The following is a 22,056-nucleotide window of genomic DNA, read 5'->3' on the forward strand; positions in this document are numbered from 1 at the left end:
GCCGACTGCGCATGTGCGGTGGGTCCATTCACTGGAGTGTTCTCCATGGCGCGACGGAAGACGACAGGTGTGGCGATACATCAACACAGGTGAGCGGCGAAATCGCGAGCAGTTGTTTGAACAGTTGAACCCTGTCGGCAAATGTTGTCAACATTTAACTAGGGTGGTTTACTTATTGTGACATCATGTCTGTGTCAGACAGACATGTTTGAAGTACCATAATATGTCGAAAATAGTTTATTATTTTGGTTAATTTAAGCTAACTGAGGGCTTCTTTTAGTATTTTACTGTAAATAGTGGTGGAACAAGCTTTTGTTCAGGCATAGATGAAAGAAAGCAAGGTTGTCAAAATTCTGGATAGCCTACTTCACTACAAACTCTTATTTGATACTACAGAGAATACAACTGCTGTATCACCAAACATTAAAAAACAGAACTGCTGCCTGCCAGTGTATCTAGGGATGCATCAATATGCCACATTTTCAAGACCAAGTATGAACACAAGAAGTTAAATTTGGCTATTTACCATAACTGTTCTTAAAATTCTTTCAACTGTTTGTTTAAATTTCATTAACAGTCTTCACCCCTCCTCTTGACAGTTTATCAGTGCTTAATTTTCATTTTCTCTCATGTTTTAAAATAATACAAAGTACAGTATCTGCAATGTGTTATTAGTATGAAGACAAGTACTTGATCTTAGGCTTGGTATCTGCACTGATACCCAATACTGGTTATCGGGAATTGCATCCTTGATATATCTTACAAGTAGATAGTCAAGAAGTAAGGCTGGGGTGGTTTCAGAGGTCATGTGATTTGTAGAAATCTAAAGCCCAGTGACGTTGACCTTTTACTTTTGACCTCCAAATTCCAATCAGGTCATCCTTGAGTGAGAGTGGACATTTTTGTAAAGTTTGGGGAAAAAAATCCCTCTATTAAGATGTGGCATTTATACGGAAGAACTGAACATGAGGCCCAGTGACCTTGACCTGTGACATATAACCTTGATAATCTCATCAGATCACTCATCAAATCAGAGAAGTCATTTGTGGAAAGTTTAAAAAAATCCCTTGAAGCATTCTACAGATGTTACGTTCACTAGACTGGCTTTGATGGACAGAGTGACAACACCAAAAACATAATGCCTCCAGAAAAATAGCATTCTGTTTTGCTGGCAAAGACAGCATACCAGTTACAATCATAGGTGGCTTTACCATTTGGAAAAGGGAGGCATGTGCTTGGGGCCTCATGCTGCAAAAAGCCTAAAGATATAGTAATTATAGGAGTGCATTAAATATGAGCTATACGCCTAAATAAAAGACCACATCCATCCTGTACGCCACCCTAAAGGTGTAGGCTTTGTTATTTTTTTTCCACAGATTATTTTCCCATGGCCCTGGTAAGATGCAAGGACATCCAGAGCATGACTGGTGTGTCAATCCTCCCTCACACCTGATGGTGCCCTCAGGGCTCCTTACTCGCCACATCTACGCCTTAATGCAGCCTCAAATTTTGGCTCAAACATGCCTGAAAAGTGCACAGTACTGTATATTTCAAATTTGAGTATGTCTGGTAGTTCTCTGGCTTTACTACCTGAGGAGAGATGCTTCAAAATATTTGATCCACTCACTATGATTGCTTTTAGCTAAATGGGAAAGTATTTGCTTTGGGTCCCTACATATATTACCCTTACTGACCCTGGTTACAATTAGATTAAGTTTAAAATACAACTAATCTGACATAAAACATGAGAGACAGGGGGGAATAAAATCAGCTCATTCACATTTTTCACTTAAATGGACTGTTAGCATAGCTTTAAAATGATCCAGGATGACTCCAGTTATTCCATCAAGGCTTTGTTTTGTACCCAACGCAGAGCCCTGAGGTCACTGTACCTATTATTAAAATCCCTGTAAAGTGATTTAAAAAAAAATCTTTATTTTAGGTTTGTTGTATGACAGGCCACTGTGTTATGAACCACCAGGCCAAGTGTCGGTTATGAGAAACATCTCTAAGTTTATACAATTACGCTTCAAAATCATGAAAAATGAGGCTGTAAAATCTGCTCTGGGATGATGTGGGGCATGTCAGTTGAATGAGCTGAAGTCACCCCCACTCATATGAAATACAATCCTCTCAAATTTGACAAAACACTTCTGATCAGAGCAGAGTTTCCTGATACAAATTTCTCGGTTGTGATACTTTAATGATCTGTAGGCCAACAGACTGTACTGGAATGAACTGCTCTGTGATTTTATTTCATTGTATTTCAATGAAATAAGGGGGTGGGGTAATCCCCCATTAAGACTGGTGATGGGAAATTTAAAACTGCCTGTATCCATAAATCAGTCACATGTAGATCTCAGTATTTTCACATGTTTACAATAACCTTATTCCAACATCTAGAGTGTTAAGACAAAGTTTGGATTTCACTTTCCAAAAATAAGAACACCTGCCTTTAATTCAGAGATTTTATTTGCCATTTCTGACACAGATTACAGTTAAATATTTCAGTTGATCATGTAAAGTATTTTCTTTATACAGTAGCAGTGGCATGAAAATAAATATGCATTAAAAAGTACAAAACAAAAAAAGTCATGCTTCCAAATATGGAAGAAAATTATTAACTGTGTGTTGCCTTTTTAAAGTTTTCAGCAGGCTTGAAAATGCACTCTCTGTATTACATATGAAGACTGAATGGGGTTAAACAGAGTCAGGGATAGACTCTGAGTGAAGATTCTCCTTAATAAATAATGACTATCTGCTCAAATCACAATTTACACATGATTATAACTCCTTCAAAGTTAATGACAACTTATTGCACTTTCCAGAACCAGATTATGCAGTAGGGCAGTGGCTTGACACAGCAACTACTCCATCTAGTGGTTCCTCATCAAGTTAATGAAGCACTTTTTTTTAAAACACAGATTGATTATTTTCTAGAAAAGGGACCAAAAGGTTCTGGGAAAAGAGATATGTACATCGAGTATATATGGATCAGGCCGCCTTGGACAGGCACAAGACATTCACAGTTCATCTCTACATGATGCATAAATATAAAATAATGTCATCTTATAGTTTTTAGAGTTTGACTGCAGTGTTTGCAAGAAAACAGCAATCACCTGAATTTGAAGACAACTGATATACAGTATTTGCTATCACTGATGTGGGCCTGTTATTGCTGGTTGAAAACCTCCAGATCAAAAGGAAGCCATTCATTAAATTTAGACTAACACAGTATGTGGTTGCATGTGGAAAGGAATGGATAAAATGTATTACCATACAGGATATATCATTCAAACTAAATCTTTTATGTTCAAATATCTATATAAGGAAAAGTATGATATGATAGAACTGCCTAGAGCATATTTGTGGTCATGAAAACATGAAAACCTTTTAGTTCTGCAGTAAAATATGTAACTTCTTCTATACAGTACAGTAAAATTTTGATCTTAAGTAACAAGGACAAACTGGTTGAGAAAAAGCATCCACTGTTAGCTATTTGGTCCAAAAGTTTCTATTAGTTTACTGTAACTAAATGCCATTATCTATGTGTCCTATGAAAAGATATCAAGATAAAATGAGGAAAGATATGCAGCTTTCTGATCCAAAGTCACTGATCTTTACAGAAGAACGCCGCACTTTTCCCAACCTTTGTTTCCTCTCGTGCAAATGAGCATTCACATGAAAATAAAAATGCGTTATGAGTTTAAAACAAAAACGAAAACATGACATGTATTGAAGGCATCACCCTTAACGGCTAGCGCTCTGGTCAAAAGTCCAAGCGGTTCAAATGATGTTGTGTTTTCTGATAAACTGCCGTCCAAACTGCCTTTTGAACCTCAGGCACTTCTCTTAACCTGTAGCTGTGCGTTCCTTAGAGAACAGAGCGGGATGCTTAATGATCCCAGAGTGCATCTAGACTTGGCACACATGTTTAATAGTTCTGAGTGGATGAGGCAGAAGAGTGGGATCGCTGTTATCTTCACGGTTTTCATGCACAAGATCCACCCCCAAAGTGTTCATGTCCAGTAGATCCTCAAACAGGCTGCTCTGGTGTGGTCCCTCAGTCAAATTAAGAGTCTAGATCCAGAGTTTTCATCCTGTTTTTTTTCTGTGAGTTCCCAGTGCAGATGGTTGCCTTCGTTTTCACATGAAGGAGTGTTCTGCAGGAGGCCCGTAAGAGAAGCCTGGAAAAGCCCCGGCTGCTTCCTTGATGCTGCTTGTCACAGTCAGGGTGTCGGTGCACAGGGACGAGGTGACGGGGAGGTGGGTGAACTCGGGGTCGAAGTGTCGCAGGTCTGTGGGGCCAGTCTGTAAAAGCAAGGAAGATGGGGATTAGACATTGAGTACAAAGAAAATGTCATACTTAGTGCTTCTTTTAAGGTAAAGGAACAAACATTTTTCTAGTTCTGGCTCATTAAATGTAAAAATTTACTGCTGTTCTGTGTTTTGTGAGATTAGGATGAGGAACTGCTTATGCATTGGTGTTTGCAAAATGCATCTTTGAAGAGCAGTTACATAACTATGCAAACATGCTACAGAGGTCTCAGAGTGAAATTATGAAACTCAAAGTGGTAATGTGGCCACTATTTAGCATAGCGATGATACTTAGCTTAAAAAGAGCATTTTTCTGGGATTTCTTTGTGGCTTTTAACACTAAAATTGAAATTGAATTATTTTGGATTGTTGATCCAACTCAACATCTCATTTAGAGTGAAGGTTGAAACTATTATTCACATTTAAACACAAGTTAATATAATACATACTGAAATGCAACATATTCATCAGTTGCAGCTTTTTAAGACTTTAAAGTAACATTTTTTGCTTTGGAGAATCAATTTGACATGCAAGTCAAACAAACTGCTTGGAAAATTGGTGAAATGTTTGACCATTTTCCTACAAAATGCTAAAAATTTAGTTTTCAACTGTAGTTTGAACTCACCACTGAAGGAACGAATGGAGGCGTGATCTTTTTGGCCATCAGGTCCTCCCAGTTGATTGGAGAAAAGAACGAATGGTACTTGAGCTCAAGCTGCAAGGATAACAAATTCAAAATCAGCAAACACGCTCGTACAGCCTTTAGTTTTATCCGTGTTTAAAGCTCATCTTTTAACACTTACAAAGTCATCCTTTGATCCCAGCCTGTTGGTGCGGTCCTTCTGCAGGAGCCCCTCCAGCAGCTCTCTCCCTGCGTTTGACACGTTAGGCTTGAGCACTGGAGCCTTGTGCAGGATGTTGTTGTACATCTCGGCCGTGTTGCGGCTGTAGAACGGAGGCTGTGGAGCAAATAAAGCTAACTTAGCATGTGAATAAGCAGCAACATCATAATAAAAGGATGTAAAGTCACAGCTTGCACTTACAAGGCCATAGAGCATCTCGTAGAGCACTGATCCCAGACACCACCAGTCCACTGTGCGGTCATACGCCTGCTTCTGGAGAACCTCTGGTGCCAAATACTGAGAGGAAACCACCAAGATAGAATCAGCCAATGTCTAATAATTTCTGCTCGTGCCTTTTTGTGCTTACAATGCGCATATATAGGAGTTAAAGTGTGTTTTGTACCTCAGGTGTTCCGCAGAAAGTGGTTGTAGTACCATTAGCCTCAAGGCCTTCTTTGCAGAGGCCGAAGTCTGTGAGAACGATGTGGCCTTGTGAGTCTAACAGGATGTTCTCAGGCTTTAGATCCCTGGAAAAAAAGGAGAAAAGAATAGGATTGTTATGATACCAGAATTGTAAAATTTGAGATAATTTTTGTCAAAAATCCAGGCCTTTTCTATACCACTTTTTTTTGTTGTTGCAATTTTTGATTAGCTCATTCCTCTCCATAGCACCTCTCATAAAAAAAGCTTTTGCACTTTTTGATCCAATTGTTCGTTAGAATAATAGATAATATATATTTAAACAAAATGTGGCAGCAAAAGGCATCAAACTTTTTCACAGTCTTAAAGAAGAATGCTTTTCCGTTGTATTTCTAAAGCTGCTTCACTGCTCTTCTCCTTGTGCTAAGTTCTGGAAAAGCTTATGTTTACAACTGTCCACTAGGGGGTGCTGTAGGATCTTTCATTACCTGTACACAATGTGCAGGGAGTGGAGGTATCCCAGCGCACTGGCAATTTCAGCAGCATAAAACCTGGCTCTGGGCTCCAGGAAGATCCTCTCTCTCTGGAGGTGGTAGAACAGCTGGAGAAAAGCACATAAACATCTGTCAACATCTACCTGATAACACTTTGATATTCTGACCTGATTTCAGATTTTGCTGTTTTTTAGACTTACCTCTCCACCATTGACATAATCGAGTACAAAGTAGAGTTTGTCGGTAGTCTGGAAGGAGTAGTGCAGCCCTACCAGGAAGGGATGCTTGATGTTCTTCATCAGCACGCTGCGCTCTGCCATGATATGCTTTTGCTAAAGGGAGAATGAACAGATGTTATACAGGGCTGCATTTAGAGGGAAATGGATTCTAATAATCCTGACCCCTGAAGGAATGAGACTATGTCTCACCTCTTTCTTCTTCATAATGATTTTCTTCTGCAGCACCTTGACAGCGTAGTATTTGGTGGACTCCTTGTGTCGAGCAAGCAGAACCTGTAATAGAGCAAACATTTGCATAAGTCTTCACGTGGTGATGATGGATGGGAGCAGATAGGACATGGTGTCCACATAGAAGACACGTTATAGACGGACTCACCTTGCCAAAACTGCCTTTGCCGATGATCTTGAGGTAGTCAAAATCACTAGGTTTGATCCTAATGTAAAGAAACAACAATATATTTAGGATTTTTTTTGACACAGGGATGAAAATTCTTGCAGTAAGAAGTTTTTTTTGTCAAGTTTACTTACTGTGTGTCCTCAGCTAGTGAGCTTCTGGAATGTAGGCACATCTAAACAGGTACAAAAAGGGGAATTTTTATGAGTAAATTGCCAAAGTTTAGATAGAAAATGAGTCAGATTGACAGTTAACAGTCTTGGCTTACCGGACTTTCAGGAAGTTGGTCATTCTCTACCTCCTCATTTTGATTTTCATCAATCTTCAGGAAGTTGTTCACTTCAACACTGGAGGAAATAAACAGAGAAGATGAGCTATAAATTTCAGTTTTAACAGTTTGATTACTTTAAATATCTGCCCTTCTTAGTGGCATCACTCGAGCAGATTGCGAGGCTGCAAAGGTGAACGAACACTTCCTGCTAGGCTGTGAATGACCGACTGAAACATCCAGTCAGGTCAAGTTTAGGCAATCAGCGCCATGTAACAGCCTATCCTGTCTGAGAAAAGCTTAAGCCTCTGACCCACGACAGGAGGTGACTACAGGACACCGAGGTCCGGCTCACATGCCCTTCTCCTCCTCTAACAACTGATGGGGACAGATGCAGGGGCGATGTTTGTCTTTTTCCTCACATAGAAGGCTTTTCCGTGACAGTTAGAAGCCATGTATCATGTAATAACTGAATTACCAGTTTATCCTCGTCTAGGGGACAGAGAGGATTTGCTGCGGGGGTGATTAGGCATGTAGGGACGCTGCTTCTGGCTCATCATGACAGGACTATTCTTACCCTGGTTGCTTGGACCCAGATTATTTCTCTGCACAGATTGTCCTGCCAAACTCAGGTGGCTGATTGGATTGGCAAACGCCCTCACCCGCACACACAGATTGTGAATGGGCTAATGATCACAAATAAATACTAGGGCCAGGAAGTGACTGATGCCAAGAGACGATTCTTAATTAAGCCTCCTTCCCACGCCAATTTTCCAACCCTAAACAAACAATTTTCACCTTTTTTGTAAGGTAATACTCACTGTTGGCAGATATGTGGGGTTGACACCAGCTTCTGGATGAAGTCATTCAGCCCCATTTTTCTCTCCTTGATGAAAGCTGCACAAAGAAGACAGAAAGAATGTACATTAGTGGGACATATTCAGTAAAAGTGGGAATAAAAACATCATTTGGGCTGTAATCTTCTGTTTTTGAATCCCACATGTTCTGTTCTAGGGTAGATTTGCGTGTTGTGCATGGAGCTCTAATGCTGCGGGCTTATAGGTTATGCAACCAGTTGGGTCACTCATTCAGATACCAACAGTGGTGGTGGCCAACAAAGCATTTTCCATCCGTGATTCTTAGCAATACGAAAATAGCCAGGTTGGAGATTTTTAAGCTTATTGCACCACAGTTGCATTAATCCCTGCCGTTTCAGTGCAATTTAGTTAAATGATATCCCAAAAAAAGCATCTGCATTTGCGATAAAGTCACCTCTCAACGGTCCTTTTTAGAAAAAGTTTAACATGTGAGACTAAATAGGTTAAGTTTGGTTAAGTGAATGAAGCAAACGCAGCTAAAGTAATTATTTAAAATAGTAATTTTGTGTGATATCGCTCACCAGTAAGAACAGCGACAATCCCCCTCATTTTGCAGTAAGTAAGATCACATCCAGCCTCAGTGACAGCCATGTTGACAGCGACAAAAACCGGATATCCAATAAACACGAAGAAGAAATCAACAGTAGTCCCTCTACGGTCCTCCAGCAGTCAGTTATCACTGACTTATCTGCGTCGTGTTTTCAAACCTCTCTGTACCGGAGCTCTGCTCGCCTCGCTCCGCTCTGACTAACGGCTGTCCGCCGCTCCAGCCTCACACAGTATATATACCGCGCACGTGGTACTCGGAGGAGGCGCCGCCCCTTATTCCGTCACCCGCGTAACCACGGCAACTGCTACCCTGAGGGGGGAGGAGTGACGTCACGGGATTCCGCTGCAGCCACATTCTGCCTGTAGGAGGCGGGGGATGACGAGGAGAGCTCACCGCAGAGGAGGAAGAGAGGAGGATGAAGAGGCCATCCTCCCCCCCTCCTCCTCCTCCTCCTCTTCATCCCTTTCTCTCAATGAAAAGCTCAGACTGACTATTAATCACGCACACACAGAAGATCAAATTCACCTTTTACAGAGATACTTCATCATCATTTATTTTGTGATTTACTGCAATATTTGAGCATCTCTGCTGCACACAGACCCAAATTGAGCCCCCCTGAGGTACTCTTATTTTGAAGGGGATGTGGAGAAATGTATGTCACGACTGCTGCATTTCAGCTCCTGCCTGCAACACCTGCAGCTTCTACCCAATAAAACCTATTAAATGCATTATACAAAGAAGAGAAATAACAGTACCATAAAGCATCCATCTGTCTTCCACCTAAATCCACGCAATTTCCAGAAATATCCATAAGCTTTTCCTTCTAAATAAGTAGTGGATCAGCACAGCTGATAGGGGTCAAGGTTATCAAGGTGACTTGCACGACAGAATTATGTAAATTCAGAGAAAATGCACATGACATTATGCTCTCATAAGCTGAGTCGGTGACGAGTCCAGCAGCTGTCGTAGATGTGGTCCACTAACCCTGAAAGTTACATAACGGTGCCATAATGCAGATAGCTATACCGCCCGAGGAGGAGAGGGAGCCGCAGTGCAAATTAAAGCAAACTTTTCCGGCTGTGTTAATGAGTTTCTTTGCTGTCAGATCGCTCACAGAGCTGTAATGGTTTTTAGATGAGAACTGTCTGTTACTGTGTTAGTCCATGGGGAGGATCATGACAGAAGCATTTCTATCTAGTGGAGTTTAAGGCCTGTTACTCTATTTTTCAGATCTGGACTCTTAAACTGTACATTAAAGGGGATTTGTTTGCTCAGAATATATAAGCACATAAGCTTTTACTTCCAATTTTGATTGAGTCTAATCTCAAGTGGTAACTTGTGATCAAATCACCATCAGTGAATCTGTTTGCTGATACTGGCTGATCAAAGATGCACATGTAGCTCTGAAGAGTACAAATAAGAAAGGTAATAGTTCTGGTAGGCTTATAAAAGCCAGCATGCAGTTTAGACTTTGCAGTCTAGAACACCAGTTTTTCTTACAGATTTGGCAATTGTTGATGTTGATTTATGGCAGAGTTTTGCCACCTATTTTATTATCTTTAGTTTTTTATATTATTGCCAAAAGTTGTTAACAATTATTTCCTAATCCTGAGACTAGTTATTGCCAGTTTTGCCACACATCACCACCAATTTGAACTTCAGATTATTGCCAGTTTTGTTACCATTGCCGGTTTTTGTTTTAGATTATTGCTGTTTTTTCAAAATATTTCTAATTGTTGTCACCAATTACTGCCAAATTCTTTTAGCTAATATTGCAGATTTTTGTTTCCAGTTATTGCTAATCTTTGCAACAGTTAACTACCAGTTTTGTTTCCCATATGATGCCAATTTTTGCCTTTTTTGTTACAGATTATTTCAGATTTTTCTTCAGATTATTGTGCATTTTTGTCACAGACTATTGGAGATATTACTTGTGGTTATTGCCAATTTTGTCGCTGATTATTGCTGATTATCGTGGCTGATTACTATCATATTTGTCCCCAGTTATTGATGTTTATGCTTCAAGTTGTTTGTAATTTTTCACAGCTGAATATTACATTTTCCCCCCCAGATTTGCTGACTGTTGTCACCAATTACTGCCAAATATTTTTTGCTAATATTGCAAATTTTTGTTTACACTTATTGATGTCTTTGCAACAGGTAATTGCTAATTTTGTTCTCCATATATTGGTTATTGTGCTTTTTGTTACAGATTATCTCAGACTTTTCCTTTAGAGTATTGCCATGTTTTGTGATGGAGTATCAGAAATATTGGTAGTAGTTATTCCTAATGTTATCATTGATAAGTGCTTTAAGATGTTGACAGCTTTTCCTCCTAATAATTGCCATTTTTGTTGAAGAGATTATTGCTATTTTTTGTGACTGATGATTAGAGATGTTTCAACTGATTATTGCCAAATTTGTTTCTGATTATTGCTAATTTTTACGGCTAATTACCACCTTATTTGTAACCAGTTATCTTTGATTTTGCTTCAGGCTGTTGACCATTTTTTTTTGCCAATTGTTGCCATTTTTTGTTGAAGAGATTGTTACTGATTTTTGTATCAGATTTTATTGTAAACTAATCACACATACAATTAGTGTACCCAATTATTGCTATTGTTCTTAAAAAACTATTTTTTTAGTTTTGCCATTTTTTGTTACTGATATTTGCCTGTTTTTGTTTCAGGCCCCCCTAAAATCCTCTTCTCTCAAGCACCATCTCTCCAAGATCTAAATGTATTGAAATTATGTAGTGAAGAATTCTACTTAAACAATATTGAATCCTCCTTTTTGTAAAGCTATTATTATCTGAACAACTCTACTGCTTCAGTTCTGGTGAAGTATCTGAGTATTTGTTCCCACGATGTTCTTTAAAAACATCTGCCTCTGTCTTTAGAGACTCATTCAACTGTCACCGGGGAATTCCTGGCTTTTGTCCCAGGAGTCTGACATGTGACACTCATGCATATTAAAATGGAAGTGAGACATCACAGGCCCGGTAGTTCTTGTACCGGGAAAGAGGAAGTTAAGTGGCATGAAGGCTCAAAGAGAAACCGGCTCAGAGTTTATTCAACCGCACAGTTTCATCTCTGTTTGAACACACCAGATCGGGTTGCGTTGACAGCATAGACTCTCCTTAGCTGTGTGTGAGGCTTTTCTCTCACCTCATGTTGTCTCTGGCTGTGAATATTTTAAGCGTATCATGTTATCATCTCTGGTTACATGTAGAAGGACAAACATGACTCGGGTAGTTCTCTTGAGCAGCCCTTCATGTCTGATTTGCATTGTTTCCACTGTGATGGAAACAGAAAGTCAGGTGCTTTGCGGCACAGCTGACCTAAAGTTGTATTTCCCCTTTATCTTAAATTAGTTATCTCGACATGAATATGAGTCAAAGAGAAGGTTGTCAAAACTTCCAGTGCTTTGGTACTTTTGATGAAGAAAAAACCTGATCTAAAACAAAAAATTCCCTTTATTTCAATGATTGATCAATAAGTACCAAACAAAACTACAGATGTTAATTTATATTCAAACCAAAGGCTGCCACCAGCAAGACAGGATGAACAGAAGTGGGTCATTTAGATTCACAGCTTGGTTCAACTAGACTATATGTGATATTTGATATAGAATACTGTACAAAAGGTCTCTGTTATATCACTGACTGTGTATTTATATGGACAGAGTGTCTCTGTTTTCATCCATTGCACAAAAGTGAAGCCAAAATGTGTGTGCACGTGTAAGCATGTCAACAGTCCAGTTAGTAAAGTGAAGTTGGCTAAAAGTTCTAGAAAAGCAACACATCATGCTGCGATCAACAGAAATTCAAGAACAGATGAGAAACAGTCATTAACATCTATCAGTCTGGAAAGGGTTACAAAGACATCTCTAAGGCTTTGGGACTCCAGCTAACCATTGAGCGCCATTACCCACAAATGGAGAAAACTTGGATCAGGTGGCGAACCCTCCCAGGACTGGCCGGCCTACCAAAATTACTCTTAAGAGTGCATCGATGACTCATCCAGGAGGTCTCAAAAGAACCCAGAATGACATCTGCAGGCCTCATTTGACTCGGTTAAGGTCAGAGTTCATGATTCGATGATAAGAAAGAAACTGAGCAAAAATGACATCAATGGGAGAGTTCCAAGGCCACAGGTGGTTCATGCTCAAAAACCCTCCAACGTGGCTGAATGAAAACAATTCTGCCCTGAAGAGTGGGCTAAAATTCCTCCACAGTGATGTGAAAGACTCATTGCCCGTTATCAAAAACGCTTGCAGTTGCTGCCAAGGGTGGAACAATTAGGTTTAGAGGGGCAATAACTTTTTCACATAGGGCCAGGTAGGTTTGGATGGCTTTCCCCCTTAATACATGAAATCATAATTTAAAAAATGTAATTTTTAAAAAAAATTTATATTTGGGTTGTCTTTGACTGATATTAAGATTTCTTTGATAGGCTAAAACATGTAAGTGCCAGAAATCAGGAGGGGGGCAAATTCTTCTTCACACCTCTGTTCAGTCTGGATAGATAATGACTAATGTTGGCATTAGGATACTGTACATTTTATCCGGTTATTTTCAAGGTTTGTTTGGGAGGTATGAACATCATACAAGGTAATGAAATTAGCCTACTTAAACATGTCAATGAGAAGAGTCACCTTGAGGGCACACAAGGAAATTTGAGAAGAGCGTACTGAAAGAGGCATCTCTCCTCACACTTGCAGTGATCTTTCAAATAACACTTGGTTGCATTTTTCATAAAAATGTCAAACATGCTCATCAGATATGAATTTACACAAAGGTATACATGGAGATTTATATTTTCAATGTTTCATTTGGTTGAATGCCGCTACTAACCAGGGTCAGGTTTTAACTGTAACACCAGCGTTTGCAAGCATTCAGTGCTGATAATGATGTTGCCATGGAAAATGCTCTTATACAAAATGTGCACTACAGAGATTACTGGAGGGAACTTGTGGCCAAGTTTATTTATTTAGCACTGGTATCCGGTGCTTAGTAGTAGCAGTACCAGTAACAGATCCCTTTTGCTAAAAGAAACTGTCAACGTCACATGCAAAAGTTCTATACTGGCATCTGAAAGCACTGTCTTCATTGCACAAATATGCCATGCTACTGAAATGTTGCAAATGTTTTTGAGTAGAATGTAGGAGTTTACTTGTAATTTTTTGATAATTATAAAAGAAACATACACATACTGCATGCCTAGGACTTCTGTTTATCTTGCTGTGGTATTGAAAAAGGAAATATCATTTTATATTTTCTGCTATCAGCTCAAAGTTTGAAATTCTAGTACCGTAGCAACCCCCATCACGCATTCACGTCACTCTGATTTAAGCCTCCCCACTATAGACAAAGATTTTCTGTCCTCTTCAATGTTCAGATTACAAGAAATGCCTCAAACATGCATCTCAGACTGTATCTCTTTCAGTTTCTCCATAGAAATGTCCCTCCAGTGCCAGATTAATCCGGTTTTATTTAGCACCTTCACAAAAGACGCCCCACTTTCCGTCCCTCTTGTGATAAATGCTGAGCAGACCGGCGGCTTTTCCGCTCATTTGCACGTCGTCAAACAGTCATGTGAGTCACCTGCCAGAAGATCCAGTAAAAGCCTTTCCAAATCTCACAGGGAGCCATCGATCAAAACGCCCCCAGACTCAGTGTGGTACCACTTCTGACATGATTACAGGCTCTGTCTGAGGCTGAAGGTTGGTGCGTGAGCTGCACTGAAAATTAACCCAGTTTGTGTTCCTCTCATGTTAAATTCAAGACAAAGAGCCATGGCTCAGATTCACTACAAAATGAAAACCAGATTTAAAAAAGCATAGAAGGTCATGTTACATTACTCTGTAATTCAAGAGTCCTTCAAGTCTAGGGAAAATGGAAAATACATGTTTATCCCTCAGAGTAATATTCTCAATATTGTTATTGAACCCATTTGACAACAGTAGCCCCTAAAACAATCCCATTCTGTCTTCTGATACCATAATCTAATCATGTACTCTTCCAGTTCAAAAATGACGTGTGTTTACGTTAGCCTAACTCTTCATATCCGTTCCCCTAAAATGAGAAGATTCAGACCCGCTGGCTTAAATTTATTCATGGTTTCCATGACTGCCCCAGATTTTGTGCAAGGAATATTGAAGTGGACTGCTTCAGAGACTTCATTTAGCACATAACTGGGCTCCTCTCTGTTTTCAAAGGGGGACAAACTGCGCTATAACATGCCAGCTTTTTGTCATTTCAGCTGCCTGTCATGTTACGCTCCAAAATGAGCCCAGATACAGCAACTATGAACTTTTGCATTATGGCTTTATTTGACTTTATGTAACTTATTTTTTGGGTTCAGTTTCATACATCCAAAACACGCTATAAACACAACATTAAGTATGATTTATGTACAGTTAAAACAGGACTTAAAATACATATAAAAATACATGTAACTTAAGCACAAAAAGTTAGGACATTTTTCGTTTGGTAGATTATTTCTTTGTTGTAACAATGCTTCTTGGCAAGAAATTTTACCCTGTTGGAAAGCCTGGTTATGTAACTTTTAAATGATGCCACATTTGTAAGGAACATGCATTTGTGGGATGAGCAGCAGAGCTGAGTATGTGGGTTGCGCCAATGAAAAATATGATATATCTTCTCTGCCAAACAGCTGTTGCTATTGACTCATATTTTGAGTGCCTGGTACCCCAAGGTGCTGCCAATCAGGTGACTGTCACTAGGGTGTCTGCTCCAAGAATCTGTAGTTTGCAGTGTGGTCCACTTTTGGCATCCTAAATTATATTCAAATATCACCAGGCTGCAGACATGACTACAACTTTGCCTACCTACTCAAATAATGAGAGGCTAATGTCATGCTGTAAAATGATACCGAGTGTAGTATCTGCAATTTTTATGAGTACAAATATGAGTACTGAGGCTTGGTATCGGCACTGCTACCCTATACTGGTATCAGTTTCTGTGCATCCCTAGTCAACAGGAGGAAAGGTCACATTAGCTGCACTGGAGGCAGTCATGCTTCCATCAGTCTGTGGATTCACCCCCTCTACATGCATACTGATACAAGGACAGAAGTCCAGTTAAATATCCTGAATGAGCTACAAAACGTCGATGTAATTGGGCATGTAAATGCTCTGATTAACACATTAAGAAAAAGCATGACACATCCAGCAATGGGAGATCAACCTGTATTTTTATTCTGAGTTTGTTGAAGACAAGTAAAAATTTTTTTTGTGGGATTTAGTAGGGGGATTTAGTCCAGTCGTTGAAAAATGCCATTTAAAGGCTGACGCAGACTACATGAATTCAGCTAGATTTTGGTCCCACTGCAATGTCGCAGCTCATCGTCAAATCTTAGCTTGAGTTTGCACGTCAGGAACGACAAACACTCTTGTAGTGTGACATAAATAAATGATGCGTCTAAGAAGCCCTGCGACCACGACTGAACAAAACTAGCATGTCAGAATTTTTCTTGCATCGTTGTCTAGTTTGACGCCGTGAACCCACGTCAACAACATGAAGCGTGACACCAACAGGAGAGCATTTGGTCCTTATCATTTTCTCCCTCCAGGCAACTAATCTTTACATTTTATTTTCTTTACATTATCACATGCATATCTTCGGTTCCATCTGAAGGAGAGCCAGTCATCTTCTTGATACCTCCATAAGTATTATCCATAATCCCATCCATAATTGTTTCTTGTTTGTTTTTTTCTTCTTTATCTAGCAAAAAGCCACTACAATCACATAAAAGAGATCTGTTGTAGAGTGATTGACACTCTTTGACCCGCCCACCTGACGACCTGTGAACTTTCACCCACAGAGACATAGTGGTGATGTCAGCATACGATATGTGGTCGGGATCAAGCTTGTAGTGTGGCTAGTCTGTCGGCCAAGACGGGACATGATATCAGTTGCATAGTCTGACATGGTGCAGTCTTAGCCGGCCTTTAAACCAACTTTAGATAAACCTACACTGACCAATAGAAAGTTGTTAAAAAACTGAGTGGTGTTAACTTAACAATCCAAAACAGCTATCTCAGCTCTTTTTTTCTGAGTTGAGCAAGCAAAAAGGACTGAAAAATGCTGTTGCTGGCAAAGCTAATGTTAACCACATTCTTAACCACTATGACATCATTTACAGATGCTTTGATGCCACATTTCAACATGTTTTCTTAATAATCTAACCAAATACAACCCATGGTGCACTGTTTTTTGATCAACTTCACTTATTTGTTTCAAATCACTGTGGCAAACTAAACTCTTGGAACTTGGAAGCAAACTGGGATGCCAGTTTTCACAGAAGGACCAGAGTTTGGTCCCTTGGTGTGCAACAGGGTTTATGTGAGCATACATCCCAAACCAAACAAACTCACAAAAAACACAAGTTTGCTTCAAATAGCTCAGGTGTGAATGACTTTCCAAGTATCACAAAGATATTGTGGAGTTATTAGTCAGAAAATCATATGCTTATTCTCTGGCGGTCTGGGAAACTGGATCTCGACCTGCCGGGCTGCTTTCTCCCAGTGCAGTGGGTTGGAGGCAGCAGAAGGTGGACGAGTGAGTCATGCAGGGGAACGGGCCCTCGGTGACCAACTGTGCAGCTGGCAGGAAGGCTGTTGGCTAATGAGGATGGAGGATCTCTAATTACTATGTGGGTCTTGTTGACTGGCTCTGTGGAGCGATCACACACCTACAGAGTCATGCCAACCCCGACTGCCTCTGATCTCACTCTAGATCAGATCAGCCTTTGTAATGTCTCATTTCTGTTCCTGCTTGCTCGCTCAGTCTCTTTACTCTTATTATTACTCATAGAGAGAGGCGCAGAGATGCAGACCGGAGGTGGTGGTCCTGTTGAGCAGCGTCGCAGTGCAGCCTCAGGCCTCAGTGCGTGGGAGCAGATTTTGGCGTGTGAAAGCACCTTCAGATTTTCAGTGTTTCCCTCCTGAAATCCCAAGCAGGATATGAGATGTGTTTTTATTTTTCCAATTCTCCACGGGGGGATTAGATGGCTCCTCGTTCGCCTGCTTCATCAGATAAAACAGAAACAGAGTGTTTGCTCTCTTCTGTGATGACTCACACTCATTTACTGCCAAATTTCCACAAATGATGCATTACTTTAATTTGCTGCCAAGCGAGTGGGCCGGTCCTGCCTATTTTAAAACCCCAGAGCTTCTATTAATTATATTAATGTGATTGCTAGTACTGCTATAATTACTATCATTACAGTATTAAGAGCTTTGTCCTGATGTTCTCTGAAATTACTGCTGGTCAAACATAATATTTCTGCCGTTACTATGGTGATGTTTGTGCCCTCATACCGCAGGTTTCCTGTGCATTACTGAAACTATCAATCCATCCAGAGGAAGTAGACACAGGTCATTTTCATTCAGATCACCAGACTCTCATTCACAAACTGCACCAATAGGCCAAAAATCATGAATCAGCAGACAGAGGTGACTTCTGTTATTTTCTGCAGTTCCCATTTCTCTTTATGGCCCGAATTGTAATAATGTGACATAAAGATGCTCTAAATACTCAGCTAGGTTACCCAAACTAGCCTAAATAAAGTGAGCTCAGTTTTACACAGCCGCCATCAAGCTAATGATTTGAGTCAGTTTGTGGTCTGCTGAGTGATTATAGCATCAGTAATCCACCGTAAACCTCATGAGGTCGGTTACTGCGATGAGATGTTCATCCATAAAACATCCACTGAGAATCAATCTGGTATGGCAGCTGGATAAAAAACCCATAAATACAAGTTTGAAAGTAAGTCTGATAAGGACAAGGAGCTGTACTGTTTTGCAAATTTTAATATCGATTTGGGGTGCTGATTCAGTGTAACTTTATCAAATTAAACAAGACCTGAATATGAAGGATTTCATTGGATATATTCATGTCAGTGCCTGGTTTATATTCACAAATCAGAGTTATGTAGGATCTAACACAACTGCAAGTTTTTTTTTTTTTAAGTTTTATTTTGGACATTTTTGTGCCTTTATTTGATAGAGGAGGAGAGTGGATAGAGTTGGAAACAAGGGTGAGAGCAGGGGAGAGACATGCGGTAAAGGGCCTCAGGCTGGATTCGAACCGGGGCCGTCTGCGTACATGGGACGCACCTTAACTACTCGGCCACCTGCGTCCCAAAAACTTTGGAAGTTTTGAGAGGAAATTTAACCATATTTTAAGCTGGGCTGAGTTAAAAATAGAACATCTTCATTTTATATTCATTTGTTAATATTGATTAATCAGCAGTCATAGTGCAGCTGATCCAAACAAGCACCCGCTGAGATTTTCCAGACCACAGGGTCAGCAGTTATCTACGTACATCCTGACTGAGGGGGAATTTGACACCAATGTGAACAGGATAAATAGATAAATCCTTAACTGCATGTGTATTATGTTTCAATTATCCCATAATCACTCTTTCCTTAATATTATCATTATCATGGCCCACATTTATGTATTGTACCATGTTGTTACATGAGTTACCCAGTGATTTCCACTCATATCTAACCGGTCAGTTAGGTTTGCTCTGTTAATCTTACCCTACATTAACCTTACAAAGCAGATGGATATGCCTTTTCCATGTTTCTCACTGGTGAATCCATCTTGCAAAGCTCCTGTCTGAACCATTTGGGCCTGATTAGAAAGTGACAGGACCAATCAGTGTCAAGGGACAGTACTTTCAGGCGCAGCGGAGTTGTTACGTAAGCAAGCAGCAACAAGAGACCGGTGCAATTATGGAGGAAGAGATTAGCGTGGATGCTGCTAAAGTGCCGGTTCTATCAGAACGTGGCGACATTTCTTAGTTAAAAGAAGAACAAAGAACAGCAGTGAGTTGTTTTCTTTTCAAAAACGACAAAAGTTGTGAACTGGCATGTCTACAGTCACCATGGTTCGTGGCGTTTATTCCTTCGGAAAGGGCGCAGCTCGATACCAACTACGTCACGCCATAAAGATGTGACGGAACGTTCATCCAATCACATTCCGAGTTTTTTTCAAAGGCTCTGCCCTTTCCCAAACGCTGCCTACGAGTGGTTTTCCAGATGGATGTGTTAAAACAAAATCCATCTGGCGTGCCAGGTTAACCCTATTTAACCCAGAATCATTATTGCAGACCACATATTGTATCCTATCTTGTTGTGCTGTGTTGTGTCTTATGGGATCGTATCATATTCTATTGTAACGTAATGTACCATATTGTATCGTACTGAACTGTACTGTACCCAATCATATCGCATTGTACCATACAATATGGTATCATACTGTACTGTATTGTAACGTATCCTATCATACCAAACTGTACCGTATCGTATCGTACTCTATTGTATTGTAACGTACTGTACCATACCATATCATACATACCATTCTGTATCATACTGTATCGTATCATACTGAACCATACTGTCCCATACCGCACCAAACCATACCATACCACATCGCATACCAAACCATACCCGATCATATAATTTCTTATCGTATCATACAGGATCATATCATATCATGCCGAACTGTACCGAATCACACTGAATCGAATCAATTCAGTTCGTCTCACCCCAAGTGTCATCTGTTTGCTTTATCAGTTTCTCCAGAAACACTTTTATTGTGATATTCATTATAAAAGGCCACATATTGTGTGCGTTTTGATAGCACTGTATCGTATCTTATTGTGTCGCATCGTATCACAAGTTTCCCTTTTTATTAACAAGTGAGATCCAGAGCTACCTGTTTGGAGGTTTTTGTAATTGGCTCAAGCTGAGAAGATGTAGCATATCTTCCCCTACCCCCTAATCATATTACATGTGCTAAACTAAGCAATTTGTTAGCTCAAGCATTGTATCACCCTATGATATAACTTTATTTAAGTATATTTTATGTCAAATATGACTCTAAGGTTTAAAACCCTAGAAAAGGGGCCAACTTGCCACTGTTTGCCTTGCCTTTTCATCCATATCTGTGAGAACAAAGGAGTTTTTCAAGCTACTAATGAATGCCAAACTCATCTGATCCACTCAGTCCTGATTACGCTGTGGAGGCCTAACAGTGGCTATTATCCTCTCAGATAACAAATGGGATGAAAAGTGGAGAGATCTGCAGGGAGGAGGTGAGAGGCTCTGCATTTGGACATTACATAATTAACCAACACTACAATTCGAGAACAGACGGAGGAGCCCTCGATGATGTCTTTTTGCAATGGGCATCTGGTGGTTTGTGCTGCCAAGGAGAAGCAATTTGAAATAGTGGCAATGACGTCAAAGCAAGCTGAGGGGATTCAAGACACAGCAGGGGGGAGATTTTTTAATAAACATGCAATAGTCAGGGACATAAAAGGGAGAATATTCAGATGATTGAGGTGTGGAAGGAGGAAAAGGTGCATCCTTCCTTCCTGCACTAGGCAATCTCATCACACAGACAGTGAATTAAAGGAGCCCTTACCTATGAAGGATTTCTTGCCCGTCTTCATGTCCTCTAAGGTGATTATGTTTGCTCTCAGGCTCTGGATCTCTGATGAATGAACGTCTGTCTGCTGCAGAGCGTCCAGGTGCCTGAGTTCAGAGAAAAGAGATGTAGTCCTCCTTTAAAATATGCCTCCCTCTCCTTCTCCGTCTTCTTTTTCTCTGCAGCTCCAGTTAGAAAAAAAGTCTTCGATTTAAAGGCAAATAACTTTCCCCGCTGCACTTCCCCTCTTCCCTTGCTGTTTCTTCCTCTTATCGCCCTGCCTGCCTGCGATCACACCAAATAAGCTGAAACCAAAGATCTGTGACGCACCTGCCTCTCCTCCTCTATACACCGGCCCCCCTCCTCCTCCACCTCCACCTTCATCTCTTCCTTTATCCACCTGGAGAGCCTGGAACATTACAAAAAGCAGGTGTCTGGTTACGGCTCCTGTGAATGTTTCAGTCCCACAGGGGTATGAGGGAGAACTGGTCTCCATGACACAGGAAACCACCTGAGGAACACAAAGAACAGACAGAGAGGCTTTAAAACCTGTTTTTAATTGGCTACCATTGTACAAGTGATGCTTTCAATGCTCATCAGCCTCCTCTGCCACCATCATTTTCTCTCTCTGAGGAGTTTCAGGGGTAAAATTATCCGCTTAGTCACACTGACAGTCCTGATTGCTTTGTTAGCGGTCTGCCTCGGGGCTGTAGGCCGTCAGATACAATGAGAGGACAAGAGAGGTCCATGGGGGTTGACATACAGGAGCAACAGCAGCATCGTTGATGAGTTAGTTTTCAGACAGTGAGGTGATGCACTGAATTATGATTTAGTTTTGAGACTGGAAGAGCATAGGACTATAAAAGGTCACATATTTGCTTCTTTTCATGGCTGAATTCAAAAGCACAATCTCTCTCTCTTAGACTGGGTGCCAACTCTATTCAGATTTTAGGAAAGACTAATACTACTCTTATCTGAATCTTAAAAAAACTGCTGCTTGTGTTCATGCAGCTCATTCAGGTAAGAAAGGAAATGTCACATCAACACAGTTAAAAATCCAGTTTTAGCAGCAGAAATAAACATGTTTAGAGACTGGATCAAAGTTTCATTATAAGAAACTAAGTCATCAACATCGGAAAGAATTAGAAAGCAATGTTTAAGACTGTGGGACTCAAGCGAACCGCAGTA

At 40.3% G+C, this 22,056-nt stretch overlaps 1 protein-coding gene and 1 long non-coding RNA gene across 3 annotated transcripts in view; one reads left to right on the plus strand and one right to left on the minus strand.

The window, feature by feature from the left end:
- The first annotated feature begins 48 nt into the window (after nt 1-48).
- Nucleotides 49-22,056, plus strand: part of LOC121524098 — a 54,229-nt gene continuing 32,221 nt past the window's right edge. Inside the window, exon 1 of the long non-coding RNA XR_005993092.1 lies at nt 49-89. This is a non-coding gene — a long non-coding RNA (uncharacterized LOC121524098). The remainder of the gene's footprint in view (nt 90-22,056) is intronic.
- si:ch211-195b13.1 (STKc_SGK domain-containing protein) lies at nt 2,455-21,047 on the minus strand. Of its 2 annotated transcripts, none has more exons than XM_041809290.1 (13): nt 20,866-21,047; nt 7,796-7,871; nt 6,975-7,053; nt 6,841-6,881; nt 6,689-6,746; nt 6,502-6,585; nt 6,274-6,405; nt 6,068-6,180; nt 5,563-5,686; nt 5,361-5,456; nt 5,121-5,276; nt 4,943-5,032; nt 2,455-4,311 (listed from the first exon to the last, which is right to left on the minus strand). In XM_041809290.1, the coding sequence occupies exons 1-13, from the start codon at nt 20,891-20,893 to the stop codon at nt 4,147-4,149; spliced, it is 1,242 nt and encodes a 413-aa protein (XP_041665224.1). In that variant the 5' UTR covers nt 20,894-21,047; the 3' UTR covers nt 2,455-4,146. The 2 variants fall into 2 exon arrangements, with proteins under 2 accessions (XP_041665224.1, XP_041665223.1); XM_041809289.1 differs by lacking the exon at nt 20,866-21,047 and adding an exon at nt 8,374-8,609.

Source organism: Cheilinus undulatus, linkage group 16, assembly GCF_018320785.1.
Source record: "Cheilinus undulatus linkage group 16, ASM1832078v1, whole genome shotgun sequence".
Taxonomy (NCBI): domain Eukaryota; kingdom Metazoa; phylum Chordata; class Actinopteri; order Labriformes; family Labridae; genus Cheilinus; species Cheilinus undulatus.

Coding starts and splice junctions, on each gene's coding strand:
- si:ch211-195b13.1 (XM_041809289.1), bottom strand. CDS start 8,443: ATGGCTGTCACTGAGGCTGGATGTGATCTTACTTACTGCAAAATGAGG. Junction 5,687..6,067: donor TCCCTGCACATTGTGTACAG/GTAATGAAAGAT, acceptor CTTTTTTTCCAG/GGATCTAAAGCCTGAGAACA. Junction 4,312..4,942: donor CTCCATTCGTTCCTTCAGTG/GTGAGTTCAAAC, acceptor TTGCTTTTACAG/ACTGGCCCCACAGACCTGCG.